The sequence below is a fragment of the Ipomoea triloba genome, chromosome 4 (genome assembly GCF_003576645.1).
Source record: "Ipomoea triloba cultivar NCNSP0323 chromosome 4, ASM357664v1".
In the NCBI taxonomy this organism is placed as follows: Eukaryota; Viridiplantae; Streptophyta; class Magnoliopsida; order Solanales; family Convolvulaceae; genus Ipomoea; species Ipomoea triloba.
The window spans coordinates 30398933-30417539 of record NC_044919.1 but is presented as its reverse complement, the minus strand read 5'-3'; the positions used below and the strand labels follow the sequence as shown (position 1 = coordinate 30417539).

At 38.1% G+C, this 18607-nt stretch overlaps 2 protein-coding genes across 2 annotated transcripts; one reads left to right on the top strand and one right to left on the bottom strand.

Annotated features, from left to right (window-relative positions):
* Positions 1–10134: 10134 nt before the first annotated feature.
* Positions 10135–13554, top strand: LOC116016886 (FT-interacting protein 3). Its single transcript, XM_031257325.1, has one exon. The coding sequence runs from the start codon at positions 10310–10312 to the stop codon at positions 13367–13369; it is 3060 nt and encodes a 1019-aa protein (XP_031113185.1). The 5' UTR covers positions 10135–10309; the 3' UTR covers positions 13370–13554.
* On the bottom strand, positions 13547–17546 carry LOC116016887 (ribokinase-like). The gene is made up of 13 exons (XM_031257326.1): positions 17412–17546; positions 17279–17330; positions 17096–17185; positions 16553–16630; positions 16059–16133; positions 15925–15977; positions 15509–15659; positions 15172–15282; positions 14636–14762; positions 14402–14499; positions 14062–14200; positions 13912–13964; positions 13547–13820 (listed from the first exon to the last, which is right to left on the bottom strand). Exons 1-13 carry the CDS (start codon positions 17525–17527, stop codon positions 13737–13739), a joined length of 1227 nt encoding a protein of 408 aa, XP_031113186.1. The 5' UTR covers positions 17528–17546; the 3' UTR covers positions 13547–13736.
* Between the last annotated feature and the right edge of the window lie 1061 nt (positions 17547–18607).

The following is an 18607-nucleotide window of genomic DNA, read 5'->3' as shown; positions in this document are numbered from 1 at the left end:
AGGAGAAACTACGACGCTCGTACGGGGTAGTGTTTCTACACTCTCTGTGCCATTGGTTGAATTATTTTTCTATACGGACTATCACCTAATAAAATTTAGTGACTAATTTGTATGGGATTATAATCGGGTTCGTAACATTTAATTTTATTCTTGAAGTTTAATTGTAAAGTTTGACTTTTATATTTTTGAAATTCATATTCGATTATTTCGAATTGCTATATTAGTTATTGTGTTTTGCCTTCTTTTTTATTGCGTAAATTTCATTTATGTGTAATAATTCGTATATTATATATAAAAAGTAAAATGTAATAGAAATACCATGTGTGGCGAGCTCAACCAATTTTTTTACAAGAATTAAATTTGTGTGAAAATGTACATTAAATAAATTCATTTATTGTGTAATAGCTGGCAAATAACAAATGAGAGATAAATCACATTAAAAAGACCGGTGTACAATGAGTTGGACCAAAAGGTGTTAGCAGTGAATTTGTCATGGATTTTGCATTTAGGTAAACCCCTATCTTGAGTGTAGGAAAGTAATATTACGAAAATATTAATGTCAAAAAATACAAGCAAAAAAAAAAAAAACAAAAAACAAACAAAAAGGTTGTAGTTTAGTTTGAGTTATGTGTACTCACACCCTCTTTTCTTTGTGCCATCTTTTGAGATTTGATTTGCACCTCTCTCCCCTCGTGCGATAGAGCATATAAATTATACAATTCAAACTCCATATAAAATGGTCTTTACTTTTGAGAATCATACGCTCCCCTGTCTAAGGGTACTGTTAGAGGAACCAATGACCCTCAATGTCTTTAGTGAGAATTGAACCACCACTTTACCGATGGAACAAGACTTTCAAGGTGATCCTTTAACCATTGAGATAAACTCCGTGAGAATATTTGTGTTATTGTGTTATTTTGAGTCATTGCAAAAAGAGCAGTTCACTTCCCAAATAAGTGGGGAGAGGCATGATTCACAAACAAATGTAACAACAAATCCAAGCTTTGTGACACGATATGAGATGCCACTTTCAGGATGGATAATAAAGATGATTGTTGATGACAGGATGGATATAGCACATAATATTGTAGGTTATGGATGGCTTCTAATGTCATCCCCATCAAGGGGTTCTCATTTTTTTTAAAAAAAAGATGGTGATGTGCAAATGAGAGGAGGGAGAGAGAGAAAATGTGAGTATTTTGCAGGAGGATCGAATTTTGGTTGGCTATTGTAGGTCCCAATCGGAAAATGAGCAATAGGCTTGTTGCGCGTGCTCGTACTACTGCGCGCCCATTAATAAGACTTTTGGTCTGCACTGCGCGTTCTGACCTTTTTTTTTTTTCCCCTTTTTTGCTTTCCCTTCTCTCCTAGGTGGAGCCTAAATATTTGTGCAAAGATGTTAACAATTGGAGAAGGCCTAAGGGATGAAGTCAGAAGTTTTAGGAAATCATACCTTGCAATAGTGGTTATTCACCAAAGAGACAGAGGCATTGGCTATCTGAAAGGTCTTGAGCTGGATAAAAAATAATAGTTACTCCAAAGTATGAATTGAAACTGACTCTTTGCAAATTGTGCAAAATTTAAAGAGTCCAAAGAATGTTTCATCTTTTGTCTCATTATCTTTGATATTAAAAATCTGTTAGGTCAACTTTAGGTAGAGCATCCTTAACAATGGGTTATTTCGTGATTTTTGATGGGTTTTGTAAGTGTGATTAGAAAAGAAAAAATGTGTTTGGGATGGAAAAAAAAAAAGAGAAAAAGAAAAAAGAAAAACAAACTAAATTCTGACAATTTATTAAAAAAAATGATAATGTGATATAAAGTTAGAGTGGCCGCCAACTGACTCGCCACGTGTTCGCTGGGGCGCGAAGTGCGCCAAATGGGCGCACTTCATGCTTTGTTTTTTTTTTTTTATTTGCTCTGCAATTACTGACATAAACTCGCAGTTTTATTTCATCTCATTTTAGCCTCCACATCTGTTCACTTTTGCATTGCCCAAATTATACACTGACATAAACTCCATATTATACACTGTTGTGCATGCTTTTAGTGGCTATTTTTTTTTGTTAAATGGTCCGCGAATAGGGATGTCTGTAAATTTATTCGGAAACCCTTTCTATATATGAGTGTATGACTGTATAGAGTGATTTCTACACATTCCTTTATTTATTTGTAATGACTTTATAATGGATGGAAATTAATATTTTGTTGGTTTTGGTTAAAAAAAATTATATTTTTTGACACGAAGTGAGAGGTGTCTGTGCGTGAGGTTTGAATTGCAATTACATTTTGTTAATTCTTATTTATTTTCGTGGATAGTACTTTTGAGCACGTTGTTGTGTGTACTGCACCGAACACACTCCGTACCAGATTATATTTGACGCAGTTGAGGACGTGCGGGAGAAGACACGATTAGATTATTGTAATTTGTAAGATTGAGAATAGACGGCGGAGATGAAGCTAAAAAATCGGTTTGATCTCCGCCGTCATTCGCGCGGATTGCGTGACAAATATGTCCTAATCGCCGCCACAGCTTACGGAATCAAAGTATCAGCTCACGGGTGGCTTGGAATGTTCGCAACTTGGCATAATTTCGTTGAAGAAAAAGCCTACGCCAATGTATTTTTTTAATTTTTTTTTTAAAGCCTATGCTAAGCCCAATACTGTAATTGGGCCTTTAAGTGCATAGTGACTGATCCACTAAGCTTGAAGCCCAGAAAGTGTAGCATGGGCCGTATTGGAACTATAAACAAAGTTGCAGGGTTGTTATGCCGTGGACCCAGGTCCACCTTGCAAGGTGGACCTGGATCTACATTCACATACACTATACTCTATATTCACATACATTATACTCTACATTCACACATTACAGGATTATATGTTTAGTAACTATATTACCACTGTTATGCATTCACACATTCAAAACTTTATATTCACAGGTCCTATACTTCATACTCACAACTTGAGAACTCCACATTCACACATTACAGGGCTACAAGTTGTTAGAACTTCTTAACTCTATTACAAATTCACACATGCATAACTCTACATTCACGATTTCTATACTCCATATTCACAATTTGAAACCTCCACATTCACACATTTCTAGGCAACTCTACATTCACAGAATCATAAATCTACATTCATGATTTCTATACTCTACATTCACACTTTGAAACCTCTACATTCACACATTTTTGAACAACTCTATATTCAACAATATGTTTACTAATTTTTTTTTAAAAAAAAAAAGAAAAAAAAAAGAAGAAAAAGACACAAAAACGACGTAGTTTTGGACCCCGGTTCACCTTGCAAGGTGGACTTGGGTCCACAGCATAATTTGCCAAAGTTGCATTCCCAAACTGCCCTTTTACACTATCATTCACACATATCCTCTAACACATTTAATATTTTCCATAAAATCATAACAAACAAACAGTTAGGAAGTAAAAAACAACTATAAACAGACAAGAAAAGAGGAAGGAGTTGGTCACAGTTTCCTTTTTACCTATGTTGTGTCTCCTTTTAAGTTAGACCAAAAATTTTCTCCTTTCTAGCCAAAATAGGCTGCCTATATATACACATATTTTTACAATGGTCCCATCAAAAGAAGATTGAAACAAAGGCAGCACAAAAGCAACGCTTCTTCTTTGCGTGCTTCTCGTCGACCTTTTTTATTCCGTAGACAACACGTGAATTCAGTATTGACGAGTAATTCACACTCGAAGAGTATACTTTTTTCCTCCAATTTCCATGGCGTCACCAAAGCCCCATGGACCTGAATTGGGTTTGCAATAACTAGATTGACAATTTAATTGGTTTACGAGACTAATATGGTCAAAATTTGTCATTTTAGTAACAAATTACTGGACGTTTGGTTGGAAAGAATGAACTAAACAATGTAATTAATTTTTATGACAATTTATTTTTCATAAAATTTCAATTTCATCCTCTTCAAATATTTTTCTCCAACGATTTAAACTAGAAAAGGCATCGGGATTTCATTCACACCGTCTTATTTTATTGTTGGCAAAACGATGCTCCCAAGAATAATTGATCACATCAGTGGTTGCAACTTGCCCCAAGTGAAGTATATATGTATAGATGACATTGAATTGGAGCAGAAGAATGGCAGGGGGAGAACCCAAAGGAAACAAAAGTGGCTGACAGTTGAGAGGCCCAATAAAAATTGGTTGAGGGAAGAGACAGAGACAGAGGGATTTAATAATGTTTAAGTGTAGCAGACAAATGTTACGTCCATCCTTTCAAGATGTTAACTTGGCGAGACACTCTCCCACTGTCCTACCCAGGCGCTTCTTCTGCCCATAATAACCCATCCTTTTCACTTTTTTCATATCCTCCTGCAAACTCCCTCTTTTGACTTGTCTTATTCGTATTTTGCGTAAAACTCACCTTATAATAATTATAATTATTAATGAATTATAACAAGATGAATCAGTATAAGTTATTCATACAATCATACATGACCATTGACCAACTTAAATAAATAAAAGAAAAAAAGTTAACAAAACAGTTCTCAAGAAAATTGAACATTGAACCTTAGTAATTATCAAAATCAATTATTCATCGTTACAAAAATAGTAAATAATTATGGAGTAATATATATGGAAAATTATATATGTACTCCAAAGTAGTAAAACTCTCACCACATGTTGATTTTATTGGAGGGAGATGAAAAGAAAATAATACAAATTGTGGCCCACATGTTTTTTGAATGAATCAAAGAGTGAGATGTAAATAGAGAGTATAAAATGAAGTACAATATGAGAGTGCATGTAGTATTACTCAACATATATATGTACTTTTAAAAATATTAAAAATTAAATGAATAATTATATTGTATTATTATATATATATATATATATATAAGTTTTCATTTCATATCATGTGAAATAAATTGGATCATAACTTCTATTCATTTCATTCCTTCTATTAATAAAATCAAATATATAGTGGGAGTCTTACTTCCTATTAATACTATTCTAGTGTTATCATTTCTTTTTATTTTTACCCAAGTTTATTAATTAAATAAAAAGTTATTGTTTCTAATGAGTTATTATTTTAATTATTCATTTTACAAACAATAATGTTCATTATATCTGTTAATCACTAACGCATTCATTGAGTTCAACGTGAGTTTATATATTGAATTCATGAGTACTCTCCCATTAGAATCATGTTTCGTGTGGAAATTTGTAGACAAATATAAAACATTAGAATACTGCTCTTTTTTTACTTGATTTTTTATTCATCAAATCTTGTAGGTCGACAATTTGGATCTGTTCAAGTTCTCACATATGAAGTGGTTCTCATATGAACACGCTTTATTATAATATTACTACGAAAATAATGTGGTTTTCGACGTTTTGTTATAATATTACTACACAAAAGTAATATTTATTCTAGCAAAAAAAAATAATAATAATAAGCACAAGAAACAAAAAGATAGGAAGAGCAATAAAAACCTTCATAATTTGCATTTGATTTGCACCCCTCGCGCAAGAAAAAACCTTCATATATTAACATTACTAACGATTCATATAACAAATGGGCCAGCCAAGCTTGCCATTTGTTTAGTCCTTGAGAATTTAAGCCAACCCTACCTTTATCGGGCAAATTATTATGTGGACCTAGTCCACTTTGTAAGGTGAACCCTGATCCAAATTATACAATTTACATATTGAATATTTATAATTTATATATTGAATGTTCACAACTAAATGTTCACAATCTACATACGGAATGGAACATTCTGTATGGAAATTGTAATGGGTCCACCTTGCAAGGTGGACCCGCGCCCATGGCATAACTATTGCCTTTATCGTTGGTCTGACCAGGTTGACGGCACAGAACTCATAAGTAATTACAAAACTAATCTACAGAAGCATCATTCTCTTTCGATTAAATTATTTTACTAACTATGTTAAAAAAAGTTTCTAAATAGTTTGAAATTCAATTAAATAAAATATAATACCGTGTATTATAATCCATAAATATTTTACAATTATGACACAATAAAATTCACATAAAGTAAGATCAGATTTTAAAGTGTAATCTATATCTATATATATATATAAAAGCCACGCATTTCTGGAAAATAAAAATATTTTCGTTTTCCCGCCCAGTCAAAACTACGTAGTTTTGATAAATTTGTAAAATTATCAGTAAAAAAAGATTAGAAGGTATGAATGTGTTGCTTCCCTTTTCTCTCTAAAACAAAACACCTTTCTCTGCTGCTCAACTTCGGCTTTCACCACCGGCCTCCGGCCGGAGCTCTAATGGAGCTTTGAGCCGGCGGTTTTGGTCACCTTCCATGTTTGCTGTCGCTCTTCTTCCGCCCCGACCACCGTCGCAGTTCCGTCCGCCTCCGACCACCGCCACAGATCTTCTTCTTCCATTTTCTATCCCTTTGAATAAAATTATAGTAGGTAGGTATTGGGTTTGTGTTGGTAGTCTTGAACTCCCAACCCTACTTTGACTTTATCCACTTTTTTTTTTTCTCTATTATTGTGTTTTTCCTCTCGTTAGTTTCACGAGCATTTTTCCTCTCGTTACTTTCACGAGCTTTTCATTTTCATTAGCATAAATCGTTTAGTTTGGTTTTGACAAGTGTTGATCTTATCCTGGGCGAGCAAAAAAGAATGATGACGAAGACCCAGATATTTGAAGAAGCTTTAAACTTCCTGAAGGAACATAGCTTCATAGTTATGAAACAGTCTGCGATTCAAGTTTTCTATAGCATAGTTAGAAAAGTTGTTTCTATATCTGACTGTAACGAATGGTTTACCATTTCATTGATCATTGATGTAAACGTTTTGTGTTATGAATTAATGGAATAGATACGTTTATCTTCACAAAAAGAAGGTATGAATGCATTTATTGTGTTCACATCTTCTGCATCTTCTGCAACATACAAAGCATGCTTACAATTTCCAATAACTACAATATTTGAAATGCAAAATAACTTTTACAATTTACAAGATTCACATTAATTACTTACAGATGAATTTAAAATTCAAAATCAGAATTTACATCTAAATCAACAATATAAATACATCTCATATCACAAGCAGATATGCAGAGATTGAGATTGCAGAAGCCTCTCCATAGAGGAAACAGCCGACCAAGAGCATGAAACACTTGCAAAATCCATTTTAAAGGAAAGCAAAGTATATCCAGGTAATATCCATGGCCTTAATTTTTTTGTTTTGGGGGGTGGCTGCATTCCAATTCGAAAGCTGTACTCATGTAAAGAAACAAAATGAAGAAGTATAATAGAATGAAGAGAAAGTTAACTGCAGAAACAATAGAATGAAGAGAAAGTTAATATTATTTTGACTGCTATATGTGTAATAACATTAAGAATACCAATATGAAAAACATACGTAAATTATAGGCAATAACGTGAGTAATAAAATGTAAAACACATAAAACAATGACTAATGACAAGTCAATCCACATAAGTATCAATCTTACCAATTATATTAAACAACTTTCTGAATGATTTTAAATGCATTTAAACCAAAAAAATATAACATTCCATAATATAACCTCATATATATTTTGTAATTATGGCACAATAAAGTTCACATAAAGTAATTCTGAAGTTCAAAGTGTAATCTAATATTAAAAATGTGCCAAGAATTTAATGATATACAATTATACACTATAAACAATTTAAAAGACTATATTTACTTCACGGTTTGAATTAAGTAACTAAAAGTGCGAATTTATATTGTCTTTATTAATTATTAATTGATTTTTGTGTAATAAGTGTTGTTAATAGAGATATTACATTAACATTACTAATGATTCATATAACATTTGGGGGACTCGCCAAGCATGCCATATTTGCAATCTTCAAGAATTGAAGCCAACTATGTATTTATAGTTGGTTATACAAGTCCCACTTAGCATGTTTTGACCGCTATAAGTGTAACAACTCGTAAGACTCTTTAATCGAGAGGGATTGATGCTTATATGGTTTGATTTATCATTGCTCATAATTTTTTATGTTTTATATTATTACTCACATGATTGTTTAGAGCATCAATATCAATGAATTTTTGGTGATTTTTTTGTGGGGTATAATGTGATGTGGAGGTGAGAGAAGAAGGAGACGAAGTGTGTTTTATTTTCTTGCAAGTTAATGGTTTTTTGAGTTCCAAGGAGGAGAAAAGGGAGACCAACATGTACGCGTTTTGTGCACATCAGACGCCCACATAAGCGCGTTGAAGGCTTAACATTTTTTTTTTTTGCGTCAACTTTTTGTTTTGTTTTTTATTTTTTATTTTTTCCTTCTTCTCTTTCATTCCCCTCTCCTATGTGTAATCTAAAAAACCACTACTACTATGAAATACGAATGCTCTTAGAGCTTTACGTGTGCTTATTTATATTGATATTCTATCATTGTTTGACCTATTGCAATTATGTCAAATAAGTTTCTGAATGGTTTTAAATTTAATTAAACAAAATATAATATTCCGTATTACATTGCTTGTTTTTATCCCATTATTTGTACGAACAACAAACAAAAAACAAACAACCAAAGAACAATAAATTATGGGGGGGGGGGGGCAAGGAGTAAATCGTATTTACGAAGAAGGGTTTGACTGAAATGTATCTAAGTGGGGCCATCTAGAGTGCGTGTCAGAACTCAGAATGCATTCAAACTTTAAATATGGATTACTATTTTACTTATCGCTCCGCCGGGGGTCGCAGTTTCGGAGACACGCGCCTAAAAGAGTGAGAATAACGTTAAAAGAACAGAACGGCCTCCCTCCCAACACACGACTTACGACATCCTCAAATTCTTAGTACAGATGTCCTGGACCCCACCCAGACAACAAATGATCCGCCTGAACATTAATCAATTTTTAATTACTCGTGTCAATTTATTGAAACTAATAATTAATTAATATATATATATAGAGCAAATTGCCATTTTGGTCCACTGACTATAGGGATCTTGTTAATTGCAGTTCACGACTTTCAAAACTGTTAATTGCATACTATGACTATTCAATTTTTATCAATTTTGGTCACTCCGGCCAAATGTCGCCGGAAAATTTTAAAAATTAAAATAGCGAGGGTATTTTAGTCATTTCACATTTCTTTTCTTCTTCTCCGGCGAATTCTTCTTCTTCAATTCTTCGGCCAAGCGATGCAAACCTAGGTTTTTTTAATCAAAATTCGAACAAATTAAATCTGCCAAATGTATTTGCATGCATGGTTAAGATAGTACAGGAATGAGAAGAAGAATTTATACTTGGTGATGGAGAAAAAATAAATAGTATTATCTGTTTCTGATAGAAAATTAAATCTACCAGCTAAGAAATTTGGCAGATAAAAAATTAAATCTGAACCAATTTTTGTTAATCTTGTTCAGCAACGAGAACAAATTAAGTATGCCAAATTTTTTATCAGAAAACATGGCGTTGGAGAAGAACATGGCGATGGCGATGTACAGTAACGAGAAGGATGCGGAAAAGAAGAGAAAGATGTGAAATGACTAAAATACCCTCATTATTTTTACTTCCGGCGACATTTGGCCGGAGTGATCAAAATTGATAAGAATTGAATAGTCATGATACGCAATTAACAGTTTTGAAAGTCGTGGACTGCAATTAACAGAACCCCTATAGTCAGTAGACCAAAATGACAATTTGCTCAATATATATATATATATATCCACACTAGAACTCGGTTCAAAGACTGTACTGAACCTCGGACAGACAACTCGTTTCCTTCTTCGTGTAACTAAGTAATTGGAGTGTGTGTGGATTCTATCACGCGCCGCTGCAAAACTCCCCTCTGTCCACCTCGGTTAAGTTCTCGCGAGGAGGTCCGTAGTGCCTTGTTTGTTTCCACACAAAATGCTGAAACCTTTTTTTTTTCGTATTGGGTTACATAATTACGACAAAAAAACATAATACACAAATAGCCAAATAGGCAAACAGAGCGCTCGAGAATAACGAAACAAATTGATGCTCCGTCATAACGACCCAATCCCTGTTTTAACCCATTTATTACTGTGCGGTCATCAATGTAATATGCCATTAACCCAATCTCTCTCTTTCACTCTCTCTCTCTCTTTCTGTCTGTAATCTAGTATCTCTCTCTCTCTCACTTCACCTTCCTACTCGAATCCAGCTCTCTTTCTTTCCAGTCAGTACAGTGATGTAATCTCATTCTTCTCTTTCTGACTCCTAAGACTATTTAGTATAGTATATACACTTGTGTTTTTCTATCTTACGTTTCTAGAGAGAGATAGAGAGAGAAGGCGGCCATGAACTGCGGGAAGGAGAGGCTGGTGGTGGAGGTGGTGGCGGCGCACAACCTGATGCCGAAAGACGGGGAGGGGTCGTCGTCGGCGTTCGTGGAGGTTGAGTTTGAGAACCAGAGACAAAGGACTCAGGTGAAGCACCGGGATTTGAACCCGGTTTGGAACGAGAAGCTTGTTTTCCATGTGAACGATGTGGCGGACCTGCCTTACCGGAGCGTGGAGGTGAACGTGTTCAACGAGCGGAGGTCGACCAACGGGCGGAACTTTCTGGGGCGGGTCTTGGTTTCCGGGTCGAGCGTGCCCCGGGAAGGAGAGGAGGCCACGCAGCTCTACACGCTCGAGAAGCGGAGCCTCTTCTCGCACGTCCGAGGGGAGATAAGCCTCAAGCTTTATCTCTCCACGACCGAGGAAGCCAAACAGGTCCTCAATGGAGGCGGAGATGGTTTGGTTTCATTCAACGTGACACCGAACGGGAAAAAGAGCAAGAAGATGCAGCAGGCGGCCGCGGGGACCAACATGGTGGTTCAGCTCGGCCAGGATAACAACAACAATAAACTGATGAACCCCCAAAACCAGAGCCATTCCAAGCCGGTGGACCCCACTCCGGGCGACATAAAGCCCGTCGTCATAACAACCGTCCAGGGGCCTACCATTCCGGCCGCGGGCGGGGCTGTGGGTGCCGCCGGAGGCGGCGGAATGGCCGGAATGGGCGTCTACTCCGCCGCCGCACAAAACGAGTATTCTCTGAAAGAAACTAGGCCCCACCTAGGCGGATTAAACAAAGACAAGACAAGCTCAACCTACGACCTGGTCGAGCAAATGCAGTATCTCTACATAAGAGTGGTGAAAGCACACAACTTTCATCATCTCTTCGGCGGCGGGGACCTGGTCGGGGAGGTGAAGCTCGGGAACTACAGAGGAATCACGAAGAGAGTCCCCACCGCCAACCCGGAGTGGGACCAGGTCTTCGCGTTCTCCAAGGACAGCATTCAATCCTCGTTCGTCGAGATCTTCGTGAGGGAAACCAACAAAGACGATTTCTTAGGCCGCGTTTGGTTCGACCTAAATGAGGTCCCCAAGCGGGTCCCGCCGGACTCCCAACTCGCGCCGCAGTGGTACAGAATGGAAGACAAGAAAGGCGACAAGTCCAAAGGTGGCGAAATCATGGTCTCTACCTGGTTCGGAACCCAAGCCGACGAGGCCTTCGCCGAGGCCTGGCATTCAAAGGCGGCCAACGTGGCACTGGACGGTCTGAGTTCGATAAAGTCCAAGGTTTATCTCTCGCCCAAGCTGTGGTACTTGAGAATGGGCGTGATTGAAGCGCAGGACATTGTTCTGGGCGAGAAAGGGTCGTCGATTATGAGGTACCCAGAGCTTTTCGTGAAAGTTCAGGTTGGGAATCAGGTTTTAAGGACACGAGTTTCAGTTCCTACGGCGAACAGAACTCTGTCGAATCCGTTCTGGAACGAGGATTTGATGTTTGTGGTTGCAGAGCCGTTTGAGGATTTAATATTAATCTCCGTTGAAGATCATGTCGCTCCCAACAGAGACGAGGTTGTCGGGCGCCTTATTTTGCCGGTTTCCTTCGTGGAAAGGCGGCTGAACGAGAAACCGCTGGCGCCTAAGTGGTTCAACCTCGACCTTCATTTCAACAACCCGAATGATCAGTCCAAGGCCATGGCGGCGGCCGTGAGATTCGCGTCACGGATTCACCTCCGCGCGTCGTTGGACGGCGGGTATCATGTCCTAGATGAGGCCACAATGTACAGCAGCGATGTCAGGCCGACGGCTAAGCAGCTTTGGAAGCCTCACATTGGAGTTCTCGAAGTGGGATTCCTGGGCGCTGCTAATCTTGTTCCCATGAAAATGAAGCAGGGCAAAGGAGGCTCCACGGATGCCTATTGTGTTGCAAAATATGGCCAGAAATGGGTCCGAACCCGGACCGTGGTGGATAGCATGGCCCCGAAATGGAATGAGCAGTACACATGGGAAGTGTTTGATCCCTGCACGGTGATCACCATTGGGGTGTTTGATAATTCCCGGGTGGAGAAGAACATGGCCGGGGCTCCAGGGAATACCCGGGACCCGAGGATTGGGAAGGTGAGGATCAGGCTGTCAACTCTTGAGACTGATAGAGTCTACACCAATGCATATCCCCTGCTCATGCTTCATCCTTCTGGGGTGAAGAAGATGGGGGAGCTTCACTTGGCTGTTCGGTTTTCGTGTTCTAACATGGTGAATATGCTGCATATGTACACAATCCCATTGCTCCCAAAGATGCATTATGTGCAGCCATTGTCTGTGAATCAGCTCGACAGCCTGCGCTACCAGGCGATGAATGTGGTGGCGGGGAGGATGAGCAGGGCGGAGCCGCCTCTGGGGCGGGAGGTTGTGGAGTATATGCTTGATCATGATTCTCATATGTGGAGCATGAGGAAGAGCAAGGCTAATTTTTTCAGGCTGAGAGGGATTCTGACCTGGGCTTTCAACTTAAGCAGGCTGCTGGAGTCTTTGAGGAACTGGAACAAGCCAGTGAATTCAACCCTGTTTCTGATCACCTTCTTTGTGCTGGTCATGATCCCTGAGCTTATAATCCCTTTTGTGTTCCTAACCATGGCAGTGACAGGGTTGTGGCGTTACAGGTCCCGCCCACGCCTCCCTCCCCACATGGACACGCGCCTGTCCTACGCTGAGAATGTGCACCCTGATGAGCTGGACGAGGAGTTTGATAGCTTCCCCTCGAGCAGGAACGCTGAGGTTGTCCGCCTGAGGTATGACCGATTGAGGAGCGTGGCCGGGAGGATTCAGACTGTGGTGGGTGACATGGCGACTCAAGGAGAGAGGTTCCAGTCGCTGCTGAGCTGGCGTGACCCGAGAGCCACGTTCTTGTTTGTGATGTTCTGCTTCCTGGCTGCATTTGGGTTCTACATGGTGCCAATTAGGTTGGTTGTGGCTCTCTGGGGGATTTACTTGCTGAGGCCACCCAAGTTCAGAAACAGGCTGCCATCCCCTCCTGTCAGTTTCTTCAAGAGGCTGCCCACCAGAGCTGACAGTCTGCTGTAAAGCAGCTGGAAAACAACAGTCTCTTTGATAGGATTAGGAATTGGATCATTACCTTTTCAACTGCTTCTCTTTTGCTGTAAATTATGGTCTGTAGAACATTGGCATGGTGGGTATGTTATTGGTTTTTGTTGTTGTCATAAGGACATTAAGTAGTTAATGCTCAATTTGGTATTTTCCTTCTAAAATCTTGAAACATTGATCTCTCAATCTATAGTAATTGTAACAAAAAAAACATTAAATTTCATTAAGACACTGTAACAACCGAAATAGAATGTCAGTCCAGAGAAACCCGGACAAGAACATGACAAGAAAAAGCACATTCCATTTGTTTCTGTGACCAATATTTTTTTTTTTGTGGGGCGCCCTCTTACACTAAAAAAGGTGCCAAGCGAGGGTCACCACGTCGGGGAAGACCAGCTCTGGCACCCAAGGCTCTGCAACCGATAGCTGCCTGCGAATCAACACCAGAAATCATAATAAGTGACCTTTTCAGGTTTCCCCACAAACAATGATCAAATAGATGAATGTACTTAAGTACTAACCACTTGGGCAGCAAATGGCAGCATCTTTTCTGGGGGCATATCAGCACAGATTGCTGCAGAAAGATCATGGAGAATCGCGTGATTTGTGGTGTTGTCAACTCCAATTATAGAAGATAAAATGGTTTTATTAGGTAAAGTAAGTTTACATACAGTAAAGGACTGCACCGATAAATGCATCTCCAGCACCGGTTGTATCAACTAATTCAGAAGGCGGTATCTTTTCAGTTGTTCCAAGAAGTAGCTTACCACAAACCATCCCTACTCCCTTCGCTCGCAGTTTTGCCACATTCTGTAAGTGTTTATATACATTACTTCGTAAGTAATAACATACGATTTTGATGCAAAAACTAGAACTTTCCATAAAACTATAGCCACAAAGACAGGCAGCTAGTTTCTATGCAAGACTCCGGTCTTCTTGTAGTGCAAATATATGAACGTTCATTACTAGAGTTTTTGACGAGGAAATGATCCTTCAAATGGAGAAAGTTACCGATGGTATGCATGTAGGCATGGTTGTGTTAGCATCCTTCCTTTGCTTCAGTATTTCATACAAATTGTCTATATCTATTTCTTCAGATTGAGTGGACTCTGCAAAAGTATATTATAATCTTGACAAGATATTAGCAGGTTAATACAACCATGGTCATTTCTTTAGATGCCATCTGTCTACACAAATATACTTCCGAAACTTTGATAAAAAGAAGCCAGAAGTGTGTAGACGTACCAGTTTCAGTCCTTTCTAGCATTATGCAACCCTCTTCACCCAATGTCACAACCACAAATTTTACATTTGGCAATCGTATAAGCATGGAAACAAGTGCACTTGGAAGAGTAGGGGTGTCGGTCCATGCCTGCAAAAGCCAAACATATTTTACTGTCTCAATCACCAACATAACAAAGTATAACAGTAAGAAAGTGAATGCTCAAGTTGCAAAGAAATAACTCAACATATTTTTTGGTGACAAGGGAAACCCACAGTCACTATCCGAGGATTTGCACTAGGTAAACCCTGCCTAGTGACCCTAATCGACGAAGGACCACAAGGAGGTAAACCAACCTAGATTGCCTATAACTGACCAGCACAAGCCAAGAAAGCCAATAGGACGCTCCCACTAGGAGTCGAACTTGGAACCTTGTGGTTACCAAGCCAACAGTCTGACCACTTGGCTAGGGTTGCCCCCAATAACATTTTGGTTTCTAAGACCAGAGTCGACCAATGTAAATGACTGCAGCCAAAGAGCATTACGCTGAAGAGCTTGCCTGTGGAAACTTTGTTGAGCATACAACATAACTAGCAGCGTTCAAAAGATCATCCAGTCCTTCCCTTACCCTTTCTGCATCAACTAAAATGGGTATGCTCCTACTACTTGCCTGCACTGAAATCCAAAAAAAGACATGCAACTTACTTCCATTTTGCCTACGGCAACCAAAGTATAAATGAAAAACTGAAATGAAATTAGCATATTAAAGATTAAATGCATGGCCTTCAAGCTGGAGGATGATGGAGGTGTCAATATACTACAAAACCAAATGACAGAAAAGCGAGGTTCATTTGACAGCACAGAGTAACTTGCACAAATAGTGTAATGTCAAGTACCTCCTTTGCCACAACAAGAGCAGTTTCATACAATCTTCCATCAAAATAGACAATTCTTGCTCCATCAACAGCAGATAGCAAATGTGATTGGGATAGCTCTTCTGGTTTCATGGGTGGCTCTCCTGGAGTATGTATGCAAGTGCGAGTTTTCCTGAAACATCAAAGAACAACTTTTTTTTTCAAGAGATACAGCAATGTGTTCAAAAGAATCTCAGAAAATCCTCAGACTGTATAGATGAATCAAAACTAAGAAGATAGTAGCATTAGTTAGAATCTAACTTTTCTTGCAATTTTCAGTACAGGCTAACAAGAAAGATTCAAATGTTAAAGCCATCAAACTAAAAAAGCCCATCATATGACTAATGCCTCAATAACAAACACCACTACACCACAGAAACAAAAGTCACGGTACTCACGTTTGATTGTCAACAATGATATAGGTGAAAGGTGAATTGCCGCCCTCGGATACCTAAAATGAAAATGCAAGCACCATAGTTGTCTTGATCCTCTAAACTTTAAGTTAGATGAATATTTGTACTAAGAAACTTACCACCATGAAAGATGTGTCAACACCATCTCCATCTAGTTCGTCCAATATTCCTTTGCCTTGTCCATCATTAGCAACCTATTAAAGTTCAGAAATGGTAAGGTATTCAACGCACCATATTAAGTGGCTTAGAAGTGAAATGATGATTAGGAAATAACACTAAACCAGTTTCTTGTACAACACCACTCGAATAAAGAAACAACATGATGAACTAAAATGATTTTTTCTACTTCATAAATATAGAAATAATCAATAAGAACAATGTTTTTCTGAATCTTGTTCTTTACTTGTCAGATTCTTAACCAAATTTCCAATTTGCAGATATTCTCTTGCTTCTTTGAGTTGCGATTTTTCAACTTCTATTAATTGGAGATATTGGCAATGGATACTCTTTAATTATAACTAAAATTAACCAATGGATAACATTCAATTACTGATCAAACCACAAAAGCATCACCACTGAAAATAACATGTCATTATGTCAATGAACTGAAAACCTTGGAAATAATCCTTGGATTAAGGCCAAGTCGAGCTGCACAAGTCAAAGCATTTCCAGTGTTGCCACCTCCTTGAACCTATATCAATTCACATCCAAGCTCAGCTGCTATTCACAAATGAAAACAGAATAGTTTTTTACACTTTAATACCCTTCCAAATTAGGTCCCTAACTATAAGATTTCAAATTTTGGAGTATGACTTCAATTTCTTCCACATTTGATCCATATTCAATTTGTTGGCCAACCTAAGCCGAGAGATAAAAACAAGGCCTGTCAAACTGAAAATTTTTTTTAAGCACCAAAAAGTTGGTTTGTGCTTTTTTCCAGGCTTAGGTCGACCGGAAAATTGAGCGGGACCAGGAACAAATTGAATATTCATGCACCAAAATAAAAATCTTGATTGTCAGGACCTAATTTGATATGAGTATCATAGTGGAGGGACCAAAAGAGGAAAAATCTCAATGAAAACACAACCAACAAGCTTGATTATCAGTATCACCAAATGTATGGAGCAAATATAAGAAGAAAACGGATGGCGAAAACCTGAAAGCTGGTGCTTCGAATTTTATCATCTGGCTTAGGATAAGAAGCCACCGCCGCCAAGAAGTCCACCGTCGCACCTCCAACGCCTAACTGCAGAACCACAACTAAAGTTTAGAATATTTTTGGAAAAGATGGAGAAAATGAACGCAATCGATCAATTGAGGGAGATTGAGAATGACGCACAACAATGCGATCTTCGGGGGGTGACGGAACTGACATTTCCGACTTGAAAACTCTGTCATATTATTTTAACAAGAGTTTCAGTAAGCTCATCAGCGTAATATGTTAAGATGAAAGTTAAAAGAGATTGAAGAACCTAGTACGAGAGACACTGAAGTTAACGCTGGACGGTGGAGAGCGCGATGACTTCCTCCGTGAGCCACCGGGAAGAGCGGTGGCGGATAGCTGATAGTGTCCTCCTAACGTCGCCATTCCTGTGGTGACGGTTGTACACTAGAACTGGATGGATGTTTGGAGGAATGTGATTTTGATGTTTTCTTTGTCAGAGATATTTGGGCTGAAGCCCACTATAGCAAATTCAGGCCCACTCATTTGCTTCTAAGCCCAGAACACCGGCTCAAATGTCTGAGTTTACCCGTTCTTATGCCATGGACCCGGTCGACCTTGCAAGTGAAAGTGGACCAGTCACCCAGGTCTATGTTCACAATTTTAAAATTCTATGTTCATAATTTTAAACTATATATTCATAATTTTTGAACTCTAAATTCACAATTTTTGAACTATATGTTCACAATTTCATAACTCTATATTCAATACTATAACACAATTTTTGAATCTATATACCAACATTGTGAATATAGAATTCAAAAATTGTGAATATTAAGTAATTAATTTTCTTGAGATTTAAAATTGTGAACATAAAGTTTTTAAATTATGAACATATATCTGGGTTCACCTTGCAATGTGGACTTGGGTCCATAGCATAATTTGCCCTGATTTTAGCTTATTAATTGTTTTAAGAGCAAATATCATTTTTAGTCCTTCAACTATAATACATATATCAATTTTGGTCCTTGACTATTACAAATTTCAAATTAGGTCCATGACTATTCAATTTGTATCACTTTTGGTCCTTGACTATTAACATTTTCAAATTAGGTGCATGACTATTCATTTTGTATCACATTTGGTCCTGCCGTTAAATTTTCCGGCCAAATTTTCGGCGAAGTCATCGGGGGTGATCGGCGTTTTCTATTTTATTATTATTATTTATTATTTTTAAGTTTTTTTATTTAAAAGTTACGGAGTATTAAAATAATTTTTAAAATAAAAATTAAATAAATTAGTCGGTCACCGATGACTTCGCCGGTAATTTGGCCGGAAAATTTAACGGCAGGACCAAATGTGATACAAAATGAATAGTCATGCACCTAATTTGAAAATGTTAATAGTCAATGACCAAATGTGATACAAATTGAATAGTCATGCACCTAATTTGAAATTTTTAATAGTCAAGGAACAAAATTGATACATATATTATAGTTGAGGGAC

Bases quoted from the DNA above. Each gene is read 5' to 3' on its own strand.
- LOC116016886 (XM_031257325.1), top strand. From the start codon at position 10,310: ATGAACTGCGGGAAGGAGAGGCTGGTGGTGGAGGTGGTGGCGGCGCAC.
- LOC116016887 (XM_031257326.1), bottom strand. From the start codon at position 17,527: ATGGCGACGTTAGGAGGACACTATCAGCTATCCGCCACCGCTCTTCCC. The intron at 17,331-17,411 runs GTTCTTCAATCT...ATAATATGACAG, and splicing joins TTCAGTGTCTCTCGTACTAG to AGTTTTCAAGTCGGAAATGT. The intron at 15,660-15,924 runs GTGAGTACCGTG...TTGATGTTTCAG, and splicing joins ATCATTGTTGACAATCAAAC to GAAAACTCGCACTTGCATAC.